The following is a 17311-nucleotide window of genomic DNA, read 5'->3' as shown; positions in this document are numbered from 1 at the left end:
TAGACCAAACCAAATTGAGACGCCTCTTATGCAGAAAGCCAGATCATTTCAAAAGGTTCACAATTTTTTTTTTTTAACCACCAAAAGCACCACTAACACATCTTTGCTGTCAAATCCATTAATCCTGTAATTCATTCCTTTACCACAGGCAAATGAACAGCTTCTTAATAAATCGGTGATGCACCTTGTTCAGAGCTGTGGCTAGAGCAGACAGTATTTAGAGCAAATGCTGCATCTATTGTCAAAGCACTGCGGTTTTCCAGAGCTAGGAAGTGCTGGAGGCTAAGCAGACTGGGCTCACTCTTTGAACTGAAAGCTTTGGCATAAATGAATAAAACACCCATTCATTCATAATGAAGAGACTGCGCAGGAAGATAGGATGCCCAGGGCATCATGAATGGAGAACAAACAATACTGCAATTAGGCGGGAATTGTTTTATTTAGCTTCATTTGGCCTGCACTGAAGGCCCACTGAGGGAAAAGCCATATTTACTCCAAAGCTTTATACAATGAATCTTTATCCCACCAGTTTACTGTGAGCCTCACCAACCATTTGGAATTTACACATCATCTACAGGAGTCTTCAGAAATGGTGTAAATGGTATACATTATGTATTATTTCCAGTTCGGATGCAATTTCATAAAAAAATAAAAAAGGACTGTACTAGCGCAGTCTTACAAAGACATAACACATTTTCTCTCAATGCTAATATCCCCCTTGCATTTTCACAGGAACAAGCATGACCTAGATATTGAGGCCTATATTTCATACTGTAGGCCTATTTTGGGATCTGAGTCTTGTTAAATGTGATAAAACAAAAGAGGAGGTTGTTAGTTTTGCATTATTTAAACGTTGTTCACACATAAACATGCACTAATATACCAATATACTATTTCAAGCCAGCCATGCTGTTACAGGACTCAAAATGACGGGAGCGATCAGAGGTACATTACCCTTGTGCTGAATTTCAAAAGGCAAGAATTTAAAGCCTCAATCAGGAAATGAAACAACAGTATCATGTCCATCCTGCCAGCACTGAGTTTATTTATAGAGACCATTGATAGCAACTCTACAGTATTCCTCACAATGCCACATGTATATGCCATCCATCTATTCTGATAAACAAAGATTCCTCACAGAATGAATGTGATCTCATATCGCCTACTGCTTAAAGCTGTAAATCTATATTTTATTTATATTAAAATGTACAGTTCAGCGCTTCGCTAATAATGGATGGATGGAGACAGACATGGTCGCTAAATAATAAATCACTGTTATCATGCTCTTCAAAGGCCTGCTAGTTTCTTTCAAAGGGCTGAAGTCTATTCTGTTCTTTCCAGCCCAGCTCTGATATGCTAAAGACAAGAGAGAGGATCTGAATCACAATGAGGGACTTCTTCATTATACAGTCAATAGGATACTACAGCTGAATTCTAAAGTAAATGTGATATTCAATTACAAATGCGTCAAAACACTCAGGCTTCACAACTAATAAGGAACAGCGCTTGCACCCAGCATCAAACAGGCCCTGAGTCTTAGAAGGCACTAGCAGAACAAGATGTGCAGAACTGTACTGGAAACGAGCCCCACTGCAGCAAGATTGTGCTTTTCCTACAGTTTAAGTGCTCAACTTTGCTGGCTTACTGAGTATTACTGGCTCAGTGTTACAAAATAAATCAAACTTTAGAGCTTAATTCCAACCTATTCAGTTTCTTACTGTATGCGGTGGAAATAAATACAGCTGCCACACAAAGCTTTGGAAACAAAGATGAATCATGGCAGCGGCTGCAAAATGCTGACTCACCTCCACTCGTCCTGTGGGTGACCGTGCTCATAGCGCTCCCTCACGCGAGACACGCCCATGTCAGGGTGGAGCCAGTGCACCTCACCTGTCCTTAGGTGGCTGAGCCGCAGACCGAAGCATGCGACGCACCTCACCTTGTGAATGTCCACGATCTTCTGAATGACACCCTAAAAATGGACAGGACACATACAGAACACTTTATAGAGATGTCCATCATCACCCTTATTCAATTATTCAGCTGTTTCCCCCCTTAGAGATGTAAAGTAGTTATTGACTGTCATTTAAACACTGAAATATTAATGTAGCAAGAAAAGTGACTGCTAACATAGCAGCTTTAAAGCAAGAAGATTCCCAAATAGGCTAACATCTTAAGATATGTTCCCAAGCAATTAACAAAAGACTGAAGACTGTTTTTTATCTTCATTTGTTTGTAATTAAAAAGCTGTACAGGTTTGTGGAGAATGCCCATTTAATACCTGCTCCACAGTGAGCTAAGCATCTGCACGAGAACAGAGAACGTCAGAAGAATGTCTTCTCAAGAATTTAACCTCTTTCACACTGACCGACTCTATTATCTTACACATGTTTATTCAGCAGGACAGAGAGTACATGAGAGTCTATGTATATGAGAGAGGAAAACGTAAAAGACAGCTACAAAAGAGTTAGATGAGCGCAAGAGAAAGGCAAGTTGTGCAATATGATCTTTGGTTTGACCAATGTATTGGTCAGCCAACCGATCAGTCAGCCAATATTAAAGTTATATTCTGGTTATACAGATTTATTGATTTAGTCAGACCTAAATTCACCTATAGTTATAAATCACATGTTTTATAAATTAACAAAGAAAGATCTCTAATAAGGTCATACGACATCATTTCAATGTGCAGGAGTGTTAGCTTGCTTGTAGCATGAATGTAGTAATAAGTGTACTACCGAACAACCTTGTAACTCTGGAACTGGTGACATCCATGGGAAAAGTGTAAACAGGGAAAAACATACTAGAACATTTTCATTTACCACAGAGTGCAACAGCAGCAGTTTTCAAAATGCTATTCATTTTTCTCATAGATATAAAACACTGGAGTTCCACTTGACTTCAGAGGTCTATTAACAGAAACAATAAAAATGAGACAAAAATGCTACTATATTTATTAGGAATAAACTATTTTTTATTTGACAATTCACAAACGACAGTTGACAACAGCCAATCATTAAAGCACTGACTAGATTCTGTTTTATTTTTTATTTTGAGTACATAACATGATATTACCCAATATTATCAGTTGTAGGATTTTTTAGCTTCTTAAAGGAGTTACCGGTATCTTACAAAATTTTTACATATGGGTCAAGCCTTAATTTGATCTGATTACCCAATGACTACTTGTGTGTAATGATCATCTGTGCAAATACATATATACAGAATCAAACTGTTACCAAAATCACCTCCAAATCTCCATGGTCTACAACCTATCAATATAAAGAGGTTTCGTGCCAATAAGCCTGACTAATGTCCAGTGCTATATTATGTCAATTAGTCAGCATCAAGGCTGTCCCAGTGAGGCTCTACACGAGGAGTTACAAAGAGTGCGAAGAATGGTAAGAGGGAAGGAAAATGGGACAATTCCCTTTGAAGTTCATCGGTTATTCAGCATCAAAAACAAACCTCTGTAAATTATTTAGGACAGCATGTCACTGTCTACCACTTTTTCCAGCAAGCCAGGAGGCCAAGAGAATGCAAATGGCAACACTGCCAGGGGAAAGGCTTAGATGATGGAAGTCAGCATCATTGTGTGCAAAAGAAAAAAGGAATATAGAAATTAGAAATAGTGATAGAGACAAATTATTGGAGAAAGGAAAAGAAAATGACTATTAAAATCAGTACCACAGCACTGATTTAATTAACCATAAGTATTTTGTCTTGAGATAAACACCTTAGGCAAATTAGACTGCTTATGAATAATCACTTCTGGTGCTTCATGCAACATCAATTTCATGTGCTCACAGCCATCATTTGCATTCTCTTACTAATGAGCACATTTACTAGGATTGTGCAATATATTGTAAGGTAATCATTGCATTATTAGCCTCTGCATTATGATACTGTACCATGTATTACGTTCCATTGATCAAAATTTCTACTTTTTCACAGTGTTCTAGAAATAGTGACAATACCAGGAACAATGACATAATTTATTACAATAGCGATATTGTCATATCATCCAACCTCTGCCCTAACAAAAAACAAAACTGATGGAATATTATTACGCCCACTATACACATTACTTGCTGCCTGAATGTCACAGTGTTCTAACCTGAGCAGCTCCCACTCACCTTAATGTCAGTAGAGTCCCCGTGCCTGATGTTGCTGGCCCATGTGCAGGGTTCACTGCTGCTCTCAAAGTAGTGGAAGACTTTCAGCACGCGTTCCATAGCCCCCGCTGCCCGCTCCATACCACCACTGAAGCGGGGTTTCACCCCTTGGCTCAGGGCATGATTCAGGTTAGGGTCCAGGTAAGCCGCTGCCATGCCTTTGGCGGGTGCTAGGTGTCTGTCATATTCTATGACAAAGACGCAAGTAGCTGGTTAGGATGCTTTCAAGAGAAGACATAGCAAGTAGATTAATGGAACTCAAGCCAGAAGTAGTAGCCATAGCAAAGGCCCTAAAACATCTCAAGAGTGCCAACTGTGCATTTTTCTGCAAAAAAATCTAGCCTTTACTGACTGGTCGGCAAACACGGAGAGGGAAAAAGTACATGCAAAACATCAACATCTGGACACCAATTTCCAAAACCTCAAACCTAATTTACAGCTCAAAGTCTAGTTTTACAGTAGATCCTTAAAAAGCACTTCTAAAGGTTATCAATTGCAAATCTAATCTGGATTGATAGTTTGAAAATATGTAGTCTTCTCCAAACTAAACACAGCAATACATCACTACTGCATTCTTCACTTGGGACTGATTCTTCTGAACTTTTCAGATTTTTTCTGTGAGAATTTCACCAGGACAACAAGCCGCAGCTTGAGAACATGAAAAAAGAGGAATAAGGAAAATTAAAACCAAAATGCATGAGGCTGAAGGAAGGACTGTTAAATCAGTTGATAATTCACAACACAGATGACATCCTGTCAGAAATGCTAAAGCTTTATTGTGTTGTTATCCTCAAGGGCCCTCTGTCAGGCTTGGGGGAGGGGCTTTTCCTCAGATCTATTTTGTGTAACCTATGTTGTGTCATAGGAAAGACCACAAATTTTGAAGTCAAATAAGTTTAATGCTGGATTTTCATTCCTGTCATTTGTTTATCTGGTGCATATTTTGCTGTTCTTAACAGCAAAGGCTAAGTTTTCCGTACACATGGCAGGACTATTGCAGGATGTAGTCTAAAGGCAAAGTATAAGAAGTTTCTTAAAATGTCAGCAGGGTTCTCAATCTGATTAAGAAAGGGAAGACTCTGCCCAATAACAGAAGGTTAAAGGACAAGTACTGCTCCTGCAAAAGACCTTTCTGAATTATACATATTGTCCAGCAAATTCAAAAAGCACATCAAATATGTACATTTAGGCAAAGGAGGGGCTATACTGTTACCTAGTACAGGAAATTATGAACATCCAAAGTCAGATTTGAAGAAAGACAAAAGAAAGAAAGTTTGTAAGTAAGAAAACACAAAATACAATGAATAAAATGAATAACAAAATACAACGAATGTGAGTATGCTTCCCTAGTATGCAGACTATGCCATTTTCTTGTCTACAAGAGAGACCTATAAAGATTACAGTAGCGTGAAAAAGGATTCAGATTACAGTCCTATATACAATTCTTCATATCCCAACAGTAAGATAAGGTCTAGAGGCTGAGCTGAAGTATGCTGAATTATCCTCAAGCCTATGAGAAGTTAGAGACCTAAATAATAAGATATCTAAAGCTGAATTTAAACAGTAAAGTCACACTGCCTGTGCTTTGGAATACACATGACTAGAGGTAAAATAAGGGTATTACTTCTAAAAATTGTTAAGGGCAACAAGATTCTGAAATTAAATTAACATAAAAATCTCTGTATAGCAAAGTAAATAAAGAAAATAAAAAAATAAGGAACTAAATATATGCAAGGAGTACAAAAGAGCTGCTTATTTATTTACCGAAAAAGGAGGACAATCTATAAAATATATCTGACAAACTACAGAAACAACAAGCAGATGAAGCAACATACACGATGTACCGAGGGGTACCGAGCACTGACAAAGAAGGAACTGAGTGCAAAGTAGGATAAATCATCAGCTTTTTTTTGGACAGTTTTGTAAAACACTATATTCCCAGCCCAAGTTTAATAATGGACATCCAGAGTGAGTCAACGTTTTTCTCAATGGATTCTTTATCTATCATGGATGAACAAAATGAAAACACTGAAATAACAAAGGGGGAACTGCACCCGGGAATTTCAAGAGTGAAAGCAAATAAATCCCTGGCAATGGACATTTCAACTCTGAGAAGTACAAACTGTCATTACAGCCAACATTACATTACAGAAAAAATATCAGATACACAGAGCACAATGACTACTTCAGTCATATCGAAAGAGGGAAAAAAAGCCAGATTGTTGTCTTTTCTGGCCTATTAGCATCTTAAATACAAACAAAGTAATATAAATAAAATAATCATGTATTACATATCCTTTCCTCAGTGCTTTCTTGTCTTTGCTGCTAGGAGGATCAGTATCAATTTTACATTACTGCTGTCCTACATTGCAAATGAAATATTAACCAAATGTGAAGTTATCACATCTCCAAAAATAGCTTCTTAATATTATGGCAGTAAGTACAAGTTTACATCTATAGTGACACAAAGAACAGAAAAAATGAATGAAAAGAATGTATTCCTTCAGATGAGAAAGGTTTCTTTCTACAAAGTAAACACATCAGACAGACCTTCCACATAATTAGACAAATTGCACAGCCTGAGTAAAGGCAGCTTGGATACAAAGCAGGTCTCTGATTTAGTGAAGGGAACTTTTTCATACAATGTTAAAGATTCCAAAAACCAAGAACTGAAACTTACTGCACCAAGCACTGTATGACCATCCATTAGAATCAAAGTTAACGCACCTATGAGATCCTGAAATATGGATCAAGACAAGGATGTCCTGTCTTCCCCCTCTCACCTGCTTTATTTATTCAGCCATACACTCAAAGTACCAGACTCACCAGCAAAATCAAAAGAACAGGGATGGCATCATGGTGAGAACAAATTTCCCAAACAGTCATTCCCAGAATTGATTTGTCTACTAGAATGGCACAGAAGACCTCAAGATTACAAGCTCTCTACCAAAAAACCCTTAAATAATCACATCACTATGGTTCATTCAGTCATCGCAAAGAAAATAGAGCATAGAGTCAGTTAAGAGAAATACAATAATGAAACTGCTAAATCGCTTTTAGGTCATTGGAGTGGAAATATCTGTTTAGCAGTTTAATAAGAGACAAGATAACATCAAGATTAATATGGCAAAGGGAATAAAAGAGAATTAGGTATATTGTATTACAACTAGGATAAGACAGTGCATGACTGTCTTCTCCATCTAAGGCTACGTTTACACAGCAGGTAAAAGTGGCCGAAATCCGATCTTTTTCCTCATATGTGACACAGATGTGTCCTTTGTGTGGCAGTGTGAACAGCAAAATGCACTGAATCTGACATTTTCAATTCCAGTTTGAGACGTTTTCATATGCGGTACTGAAATCCGATACGTATCCGATCTGCGGCAATGCGACTCAGTCTGAACAGCCAGATAGGAATTCATGCGACTTTTACGTCAATCCAACTCGACATTCATCATAATTTCGTGCTGCTGAGACTCAAAAACATTTAGGCTGATGTTTCTGTACCAAAACATTAGAAGAGACTCATCAAACCGCTCCGGGTTCAAAGAAGTTTCGAACGGAACGGCGGAACGCGGCTGGAGGAGCCCGAGGCTGCAGCGTCAACGAACAGTTAAAAAAACCCGAGGACACGAACCAAAGAAGTGGCCGAATAACGTGTCCTTTTTTTCGCCGAACTCAAACACACTGTGGGTGATGAGCTCAGCTGTCAGTCATTGGAATTTTAGAATAGCTCCTGTGATGCTGGCGAAGACTAAACTGAAGGCTCTGGGAGCGACTGGCGTTCGCTGGCCGTCATGATTGTTTACCCTTGGATGAGCCGCCACGTGAAGCATTGTTCTTTTGCGCATGCGGGTCGGTTTAGGAGAGTGATCTGTTCAGACTAATGTCGCATACAGGTCACATTTAAAAGATAATGTGAACGGCCAAACAAAAAAAATCGGATTTGGTGAGAAAATCAGATTTGGGCCACTTTTACCTGCTGTGTAAACGCAGCCTAAGATAATATTAATGCACAACTTATTACCATTACCATGTTGGTATACTTCAATCTGTAAGTGCATTGATGAAAAGGATTCTAAAAGCAGATAAAACTACAGAGTTCCCTAGTTCTCCACGTAAAAATCAGTCAGTGCACTGTATACTGAAATGGGAGGAAAATTATTTAGGTTTTTAATTTTTAGGACTAGGGAAGATTGCTAATTTGAAGAGAATTTGTTGGAATATTATATGTTTTATATGAAAGTGACACTTATTATAATAATAAATAATATATTATTAATTATTATTATGAGTTAAACCAGCCTTTGCCACCTTTGTCTTACTGGCAAGATATTCAGAAGGTATTTTTGGAGATGACATGGCTTTCAAACTTGGTACTCTACATTCAGGTAGTATTTTTATTCAAAATGTGTGACAACCATGATAGAAAATTGATACTAATCCTCCTAGCAGCAAGCAAAATGGCTAATAGCAAGGAAATGGCTAAAATCAGAGCCGGCTAGCACTGATGTATGGATAGGTAATATATGGTTATTGTGTTTGAACTTTGTATATTTTAATGACATTGTCCTTGCAATAGTATATACATAGTCGTTCTTCAAATTGAAAATAAATTGATAATACTGATCACAGTATGGCAGTCAGTATCAAGATGAGAGCTGGGTGCTGCAGGAAGAAACATAGTGGGGTTCAGAGCCCTACAAGGAGATGAGGGGGAGTGAAGAGACAGCAGCACTCCATCAGAACAGCATCACTTGCCAGCAGGACAGCTGGGTGGCCTTGAGGACTTGGCAATAGCACCAGATGTACCGCCAGCATCCACACAAAATCAAATTCTAGCAATAATTACAGTGCGAAGTACAAAATCCTGAAACACTTTCAGCTTCAGTGGAGCGATAGCCTTGCAATTGTCATGTTCAAAAGCATGTGTTTTTTACCTTCCATCAAAAACAATTATCTTGAAGCACTAGTGGCAAAGAGCCTAAAGATTTCTAAGCAACAGAAGCACAGGTCTGGATTAACGGTGTGCATAACAGTTAGCAAACCAGTTTTTGCAGAGAGCTTATGGAACTATAGTGTTAAAAAAAAAGTCAGAGGCCACCCTTCATTAATTTAATTTCCAGGCAAAAAGGCCATTAAGTACAAGTTACCCATTTTTCAGGGTCAGAAAAAAGCAGAAAACATACATTTATCAGAAAATTACATAGAAGTATAAACAACAACAAAATATGATATGAATTTTTCAGTGTTTAGTGTGTCCACTCTTTGTCTGTACCACAGCTTCTATTCATTTTGGAGCGACTCATTTTCAGTTTTTTAAAGAAATCTACAGGGACAGCTTTCTACATCTTTAATTCCAAAGCTCAGTCTTAGAAGTTGGTTGCATTTTTCTCATGATCCAAGTAATCCCAAACACAGTGATGCTGAGGTCTTTACTCTGGGGTGGACAAGTCCATTGATCTGAGAACACCAGTAGCTTCTTCGCTTTATTTTCTTTTTCCTTCTTGACAGTTACACATCCTTTCCAACCCATAGTGTCAAGTTGTCTTCTCACAGTGGAAGGATGGACACCATTTTCCAGATCTGAAGCAAGAGTGGAGCTTGATCTTCTCCTCTCTCTCAAAGATGAAAGCTTTAAGTTCTGTTTATCTGATGGTGACAGTTTTGGCATCTACCAGGTCTTGCACAGTTGTTAGAAGACCAATTCTCTCTGTAACTTTTAATATTTTTGAACTCCAGTTCTGGATACTGTGTTTCCTCATTTGTTTTTCCCTTCCTTATGCAAGTAGATTATCCTAAATCTAATCTCCCTAGATACATCTCCTGGAAATGACAGAAAATAGCTGTGTATATCATGCATTTGTAGAAAAATGCCTTCAGTAATATAGAACATAACAGCAAAAGCTCACAAGTGTAGGTGGCCTTTTCCCACAAGATCTCAAGACGCTTCTCTTCGAACACTACATATAGCATTAACACTGGGCCAAAGGATTATCTCAGAAAACTCAGTTAGGTCTCTATCCTGGTCATAAAACTGGCGTTTGACAACACAAACACAACATGTTGACAACACAGATACACAAGTATGAGGAAAGGGAATAACAGCTTGTCCCAAACTGACACTAAAAATCCACGCTGTCACTCGCCTCGTGATAAAAAAGGTGAAGTACACAGCAGAACTTCACACTAACAGAGAAATCAATAACTGAAAACAGGTTCTGTCTGGCTTTTCAGTTTGTCTCGGATATTTCCTGTCCAGCTCAAAGTCCTCTCCCTACCTTTTCTGAGGAAAGGCCAGCATGCACACGCCAGTGTTGTTTCGAATAGTGCAGAACTCCAACACCACCCTTAACACTGAAGCACTTAACCAAACTACTAAATCTCAGAGTACACATCTACCTCACTATACACACGCAGCTTCCAGTGCCTTCCAAACACACAGCTAGACCCACATATATTCACACACACACAAAAATATTTCCCAGTGTTTCCTCTAGTGTGACATCACATCCTGCTTATCACAATGCACTTTGGCAGTGTGAAGCTTCAGCGAGTCACTACTGATATCCAGTTCCTGTCTGTGTCTTCCACAGAGGCTAGGAGAATATGCAATCCTCTTGTATTCCATTGCAAACTGCTTGCTAATACAGCATATAGAAATAAATAGTCTCTGGTAAATATTTACCAGCTCTGTGCATAGAAGGACAGACAGGTAAATATAGAGATAGCTACACAGAGAAGTGGACAGCTAGATAGCTAGATAGACACGTAAACTATATGTCCAAAAGTCTGGGGACACCTGCTCATTCAGAGTTTCTTCTGAAATCAAGGGCATTAATAGGGAGTTTGCTCCCCTTTCGCTGCAGTAACAGCCTCTACTGTTCTGGGAAGACTTTATACTAAATATTGGAAAATTGCTGTGAGGATTTGATTGCTTTCAGTCACAAGAGCATTAGTGAGGTACTGATGTTGGAAGATTATTTCTGGATCCGCTCCAACTCATCCCAAAGATTGAGCTCCATCACTCCAGAGAATGCAGTTCCACTGCTCCACAGACCAGTACTGGAGAGATTCAGCTCCTGTAGCCAATGCCTGGCATTTGGCATGCTGACCTTAGACTCATGTCTGGCTGCTCCAGACCATCTCATTTCAGTGACATGAGTTTTCTCAGTTTTCTATGGAGATTTTAGCTGTGTGTGTGCGTGCAAGTGAACACCTGTGAATTCACTAACTAGAACGGGCGTCTGGATACTTTTGCACATATAGTGCAGCTAGGTAGGTGGGTCTGTGTGTATATTTAGATACACATTTCAACATCATGGCAAGCCTAGATATTCGGTTATATTTTAAAGGGAATTCTATTAACAAAAAAGAAAACAAGGAAGATGGAGACAATATTTTTGGAAATATTTTTGTACAACTTTTATATTGTCTCTCAGCTTGTATGCTCTTTCTGCTTGTAAATAACATCCATAAAAGTTTCAGCAGCCTTCTGTCTCACTAATTTGTCAGTCAGGGACTTGTACGCATGGCTTTTACTGGTTATCAGGACACTGAGCAACAGAAGGAGAGTGCAAGCACAACAATCGATTTAGGCTTCTTCTGCTCAACTGCGCTAAGAGTACTCAGTAATGTCATTTCCACTGTCCATCAAACTAGATCAGCAGTCCTCCTACAAACACTGTGGAGAAATTAGCATCTATATCTATCTATCTATCTATCTATCTATCTATCTATCTATCTATATATATATATATATATATATATATATATATATATGTATATTAATAGATACTTAAGTTGACACTTTTAAAAAAAAGTTCATGTAAATTCTTTCATCAGCTTCAAAACGGTGGAATACTCTTAGAACACGGACAGATCTAAAAACTTTGAGAAGCTGATGTAGAAATTCTGACTGAAAATCTTAAAAGCCTGTAATCTCACCAGCGCTGATACATCCTATCTGCAGTCTCCATTACACCATCCCCAGTTTAACCAGTGGCTTAATGATGAAGTGATTATGGTATTGCAGTGTCTTACCTGTGGATCAAGTCTGCAGGCCCTGTTGATGATCTCCAAAGCAGAACTCCTTTCTCCCATTGGTCCTAAACCACTGCTGTACCAACATCTGTCAATATGCATGAGAGTCATGAGCTGCTCATCAGCACTACTGAGCAGCCACACATCTCTGCTCCTCTCTGTCGCGCTCTCCTGCTGACTTTTTCTCCCATACCACCAAACCCATAACATCTGAACATCGTCTCTCTCAGGGCTCAGATGAAATAAAATGCTCCTCTCCAGCCGTAACTCTCTCTAAAGCCTATTCAGCTCTCCCAAGGCTCATGCTCTTCAGAGGCATGGAGCAGCCTCAAAGATCAGCCATGACTCAAGTTTGAAACGTCACATCCCACTAAAGTATACTACTAAAAATAGCACTAAGCCTTTAAAGCAAAAAAGGTGAGAAACCAGGTTACACTAAGGGAGAACTAAACTGACAATCAGCTGCAACTGATCTATCCATGCCCTGCCCATGTGTTTTTTCCTAACAACATTTGGAGGAGCTGTACAGAGTGTTCGCAAAAATCCCTTTCAAACTTAGATTTTGTAAAAATACCTTAAACTGCTCAAATTGAAATGCTACATTGTTAGTTAAGAGTCATCACATAATGTTGTGTTTCCAGTTTAAAATACTATGCTATTGAGCTGGATTATACTGTCGTAGCTAACTTGAAAAAAACAAACCAAAAAAAAAAACCCACTATGCCAAACCTATCCCAAAAAAATACAAAATAAACATTAGTTGAAACTATAACGCACTGTTAGGGATGCATTAGAAATTGTGGGCCAATGCCAAAATCAGATATTTTCCAGGTACATATCTGCAGATGTACATAAACATTCAAAAATTGTAGCAACTGAATTATGGATAAATATAATACTTATTTTGGTAGAGTTTTCAGCATCACTCGAACATTCTGCTCTTCAAGAGTATATCATCAAATATCATTTTGAAGCATGGGTCAAATCAATATTTTTAAGATAAAGTAATACTTTATTAGTCTCACACTGGGGAAATTCACCAGCAATTATCTGCTGATAGTACTGTGCATGCCTACCATAAACAGCTCTCTTAAAATACTGCAACATCCCAGAGACTTTTTTTAAAATCTCTTATTCCAGTAAATCTGGCATCATGCAAAAACACACATTTACATTAATCAAGGTTCCGTTCAAGGGTTCTAGCAGGAAAGCATGACAGACAGATGACATACCTCCAGCAGTTCTAAATACATACAGCAAAACAATTCTGTCTTTCACTTTACTTGTTTTGGTTAGAACTGTGTTGACATAATATATTTAATTAATGTGGAAATGAAGTATACATCAGAAGTACAGAATTCAACACATTATTGTTTTCAGTGGATGAATTACGTGCTCTGCAGTCTTAACAACGCATCACTGTCATACAAAAATCTTGTAACGTATTTGTTTTTACTGTTCACTCTTTACACCATTTTTGTTGTACTCTCACATTGAAGAGAACAGTATTTATTTTTCTTTGCTCATGTTACCATTTTGGAAATACAAGGTTTTATTATAACACTGATGCTGTATTAAGACACCACCACAGTACAGGTTGAAAGTGTTTTTGCCTACATCTGACAAGGTCAATTCCCACTGAACCCAGAGTGTCTAAAGGTTTTCTGTACGGTTAGTGTTGAGTGTATACTGCAGGATATCAGCTAGCAGTAAATGCTCTCTCTCAGAAACCTGGTCTTTTCACTGGGTAATGGCAGGTCGAAAGACAGGATCTTGACCCTTTTTCACCACAAGAAATCCATAGCCCTCCACTTGAAAGAAGGGATTAAAACAGGAGGGAGCTGTGGAACCGGCTCGTCTTCCTTCACTCCCCTTCACTCACTGTCCATCAGCAGAGGCCTCCCCCCTCTCTGAGAGATCCACTCTCATCCTCTCAGGTTTCATCAGTAAAACACTGCTATAATGTGTTGCAACCATTTCTCTGCACAGCCACATTCCTGCGCATTTAAAAGTAAAGACCTGTCTTTTCATTACTTGAAAATCTGTTAAGAACCCAGTACATTGTATCACAGGATAATTAACATTTCTGGGCTATCTGAGCTCTATATCATACACTGATCAGGCATAACATTATGACCACCTCCTTGTTTCTACGCTCATTGTCCATTTTATCAGCTCCACTTACTATATAGGTGCACTTTGTAGTTCTACAATTACAGACTGTAGTCCATCTGTTTCTCTGCATACTTTGTTAGCCCCCTTTTACCCTGTCCTTAAGTGGTCAGGACCCCATGGACCCTCACAGAGCAGGTACTATTTGGGTGGTGGAGCATTCTCAGCACTGCAGTAACACTGTCGTGTTGTTTTGTTAGTGTGTGTCAGACATAGCAATGCTGCTGAAGTTTTTAAACACCTCAGTGTCACTGCTGGACTGAGAATAGTCCACCAACCAAAAATATCCAGCCAACAGCGTCCTGTGGGCAGCGTCCTGTGACCACTGATGAAGGACTAGAGGATGACCAACACAAACTGTGCAGCAGTAGATGAGCTATTGTCTCTGACTTTACATGTACAAGGTGGACTGACAAGGTAGGAGCGTCTAATAGAGTGGACAGTGAGTGGACACAGTGTTTAAAAACTCCAGCAGCACTGCTGTGTCTGATCCATTCGTACCAGCACAACACACACTAACACACCACCACCACCACCACCACCACCACCACATCAGTGTTACTGCAGTGCTGAGAATGATCCACCACCTAAATAGTACCTGCTCTGTGAGGGTCCATGGGGGTCCTGACCACTGAAGAACAGGGCAAAAGGGGGCTAACAAAGTATGCAGAGAAACAGATGGACTACAGTCTGTAATTGTAGAACTACAAAGTGCACCTATATAGTAAGTGGAGCTGATAAAATGGACAATGAGCGTAGAAACAAGGAGGTGGTCATAAATGTTATGTCTGATCTGTGTATATACCAGGGGTGCCCAATCCTGGTCCTGGAGATCTACCACCCTGCAGAGTTTAGTTCTAACCCTAATCCAACACACCAGATCCAGGTAATCAAGGCCTTCAGGGACATCTATATGAGCCAGATGTGTTGGATATGAACTCTCCAGGGTGGTACATCTCTAGGACCAGGACTGAGCACCCGAGGTATATACAGTATTGTGCAAAAAACACTTATTACAATAAATACAAATAACATTAATATAGGAAGTAGTCATTTTACATATGTCAATGTGTTCTTTTTCCAAACCTCTCCTCGAAGAAGCCTAGTATTAATTGTAGCTATCATCCAATACCTAGTTTGGCTAATTAATGCTTTATTAAACCACATCAAGTGTGCTGGTTATGGAATTTAAACAAATCCATGCACTGGCTGTTTGTACAAGCAAACACTACATCACTCCGACACGACTTGGACAGCTGTAGGAGATGCTCAAGCCATTTGAATGTTTTTACTTCTTACTTTGTGCACAAACAGAAAATGGATACTTTTAAGATCTCATTTGACCTACAGCCAATTTGGTCAGACTCTGAAGATGAGACTACACTAAATTCCCAAACGGTCATCACCACTGAGCAAGCTTTTCAGTCAGCAGCTGTGACAGAAGAACACCTAAACAACCTGGAATTAGCCAGAAATGCACCGAATACCATTCTCCAAACAAAATAGGCTGTAAAATGCTTTACAAACTAGCTGGAACAAAAAGACGTTAATATTGATCTAGCAAAAATCGACAAAATAGAGCTAAACTTGATACTGTGGCAGTTTTATGACTCAGTCTGTACTTCAAAAGGCAAGGCTTACAGCATCCCTGTATAAAAGCTCATTTCCAAAAGGTAAACATTCCTTACACTCAGACATATACAGATACATCTAAACCTCAAGCTTCATCTGCTCTATGCATTCTCAGTCTAGTACAACAGCATAATTGTTGTCGGTTAACAACAGGGATATGGACATGAGTATTTTCATGTTACTTTCCAACACCTTTGTGGTGGTCGATACAAATATCAGTTACCAATAATTAAAATTCACACTATAACTAATCTATGAAGAGCGGTTTAAAGACAGGTTAAGTTTTACGTAGCCATTACACAGCTAAGGCATGTCTGAAATATGTTTCAAATCTAAACCTCTGACCAATGCCAATAATTTTTTATTTTTTAAGCAATTATCTGCCAATACCAACATGGTTCCGATATCACTGTGCATCCCTAGCAACAACAATACAGAGTTCTTGTTTTCCACTAACAGGGATCTCTGTGAAAGTCCTGCAGGGAATTGTTTATGTTTTACCCCAGGAATTCACTTATTAGTGGTTCTGAAGCAGGACTCAACTGGCCTTATTAACAGTTGGACTAAGAAACACTGAGTCATCTGGAGTCATCTCTCAAGTAGTGCGTGCGTGCGCGTGTGTGTGTGTGTGTGTGTGTGTGTGTGTGTGTCCTTCAATATAAAGGGCATCAGTTGCCATTCCTAATGAGAGAAACACACACAAACACACACACACACACACACACACACACCATAAATCTACAGTCTCATTAAAAGTTTCTCAATGACAAAAGCTGCAGTTCCAGGAAAAAATCCCAGCTGTGAGTCACAAACCTAAAATCTGGTATTTGATTATTTTCCTGACATCATTTTATAGACTTTGTAAACAGTCTTGATCAGAAGAGGAGAAGTAAAGGTCCCCTGTAAAAATCAAGTTGCACTTCTGCTGCACTTCTGACTACAAAACTAATCAAAGTATCAGCATTGTTTTTTACCCTGAAATGAAAAAGCTAACAGGACTGTGAGTAAAACCAAAAAGTATTATTTTTTTAAACAATATAAACAAAAGGTCTTAAATACTTGAGACCCTGCAGATACTTTAATGTTAACCAAAGCCAATATTATAGCACCTAAAGATCTATAATCCACCACTTGCAAATACATCATGCTAAGTTACCAGACAGTTCAAAGTTACTACAAGTCCTTTCAGAGATGCTGGCAGATCAGCCATCATTGCTTACAGATTTTACATTTACTGCATGTGAGCAGACTTGTCAGCAACGATGCCTGAAGCAAGCATTTACAATGAT

At 38.9% G+C, this 17311-nt stretch overlaps 1 protein-coding gene across 12 annotated transcripts in view; it reads right to left on the bottom strand.

Annotated features, from left to right (window-relative positions):
• The window catches only part of ptk2ab (protein tyrosine kinase 2ab), a 92035-nt gene that overhangs the window by 53869 nt on the left and 20855 nt on the right, over window positions 1-17311 (bottom strand). For 11 of the 12 annotated variants that reach the window (XM_036583894.1, XM_036583916.1, XM_036583869.1 and 8 more), the window contains exons 3-4: window positions 4137-4363; window positions 1806-1972 (exon numbers count right to left, since the gene is read on the bottom strand). In XM_036583894.1, coding sequence (XP_036439787.1) covers window positions 1806-1972; window positions 4137-4331 — 362 coding nt within the window. In that variant the 5' untranslated portion in view covers window positions 4332-4363. Of the gene's footprint in view, window positions 1-1805; window positions 1973-4136; window positions 4364-10456; window positions 10699-17311 lie in introns of those variants that run through there. The other variant, XM_036583889.1, reaches the window with a different exon arrangement.

Source organism: Colossoma macropomum, unplaced genomic scaffold, assembly GCF_904425465.1.
Source record: "Colossoma macropomum unplaced genomic scaffold, Colossoma_macropomum, whole genome shotgun sequence".
Taxonomy (NCBI): domain Eukaryota; kingdom Metazoa; phylum Chordata; class Actinopteri; order Characiformes; family Serrasalmidae; genus Colossoma; species Colossoma macropomum.
The sequence above is the reverse complement of the archived record's forward strand: the minus strand, read 5'-3'. Positions and strand labels throughout refer to the sequence as shown.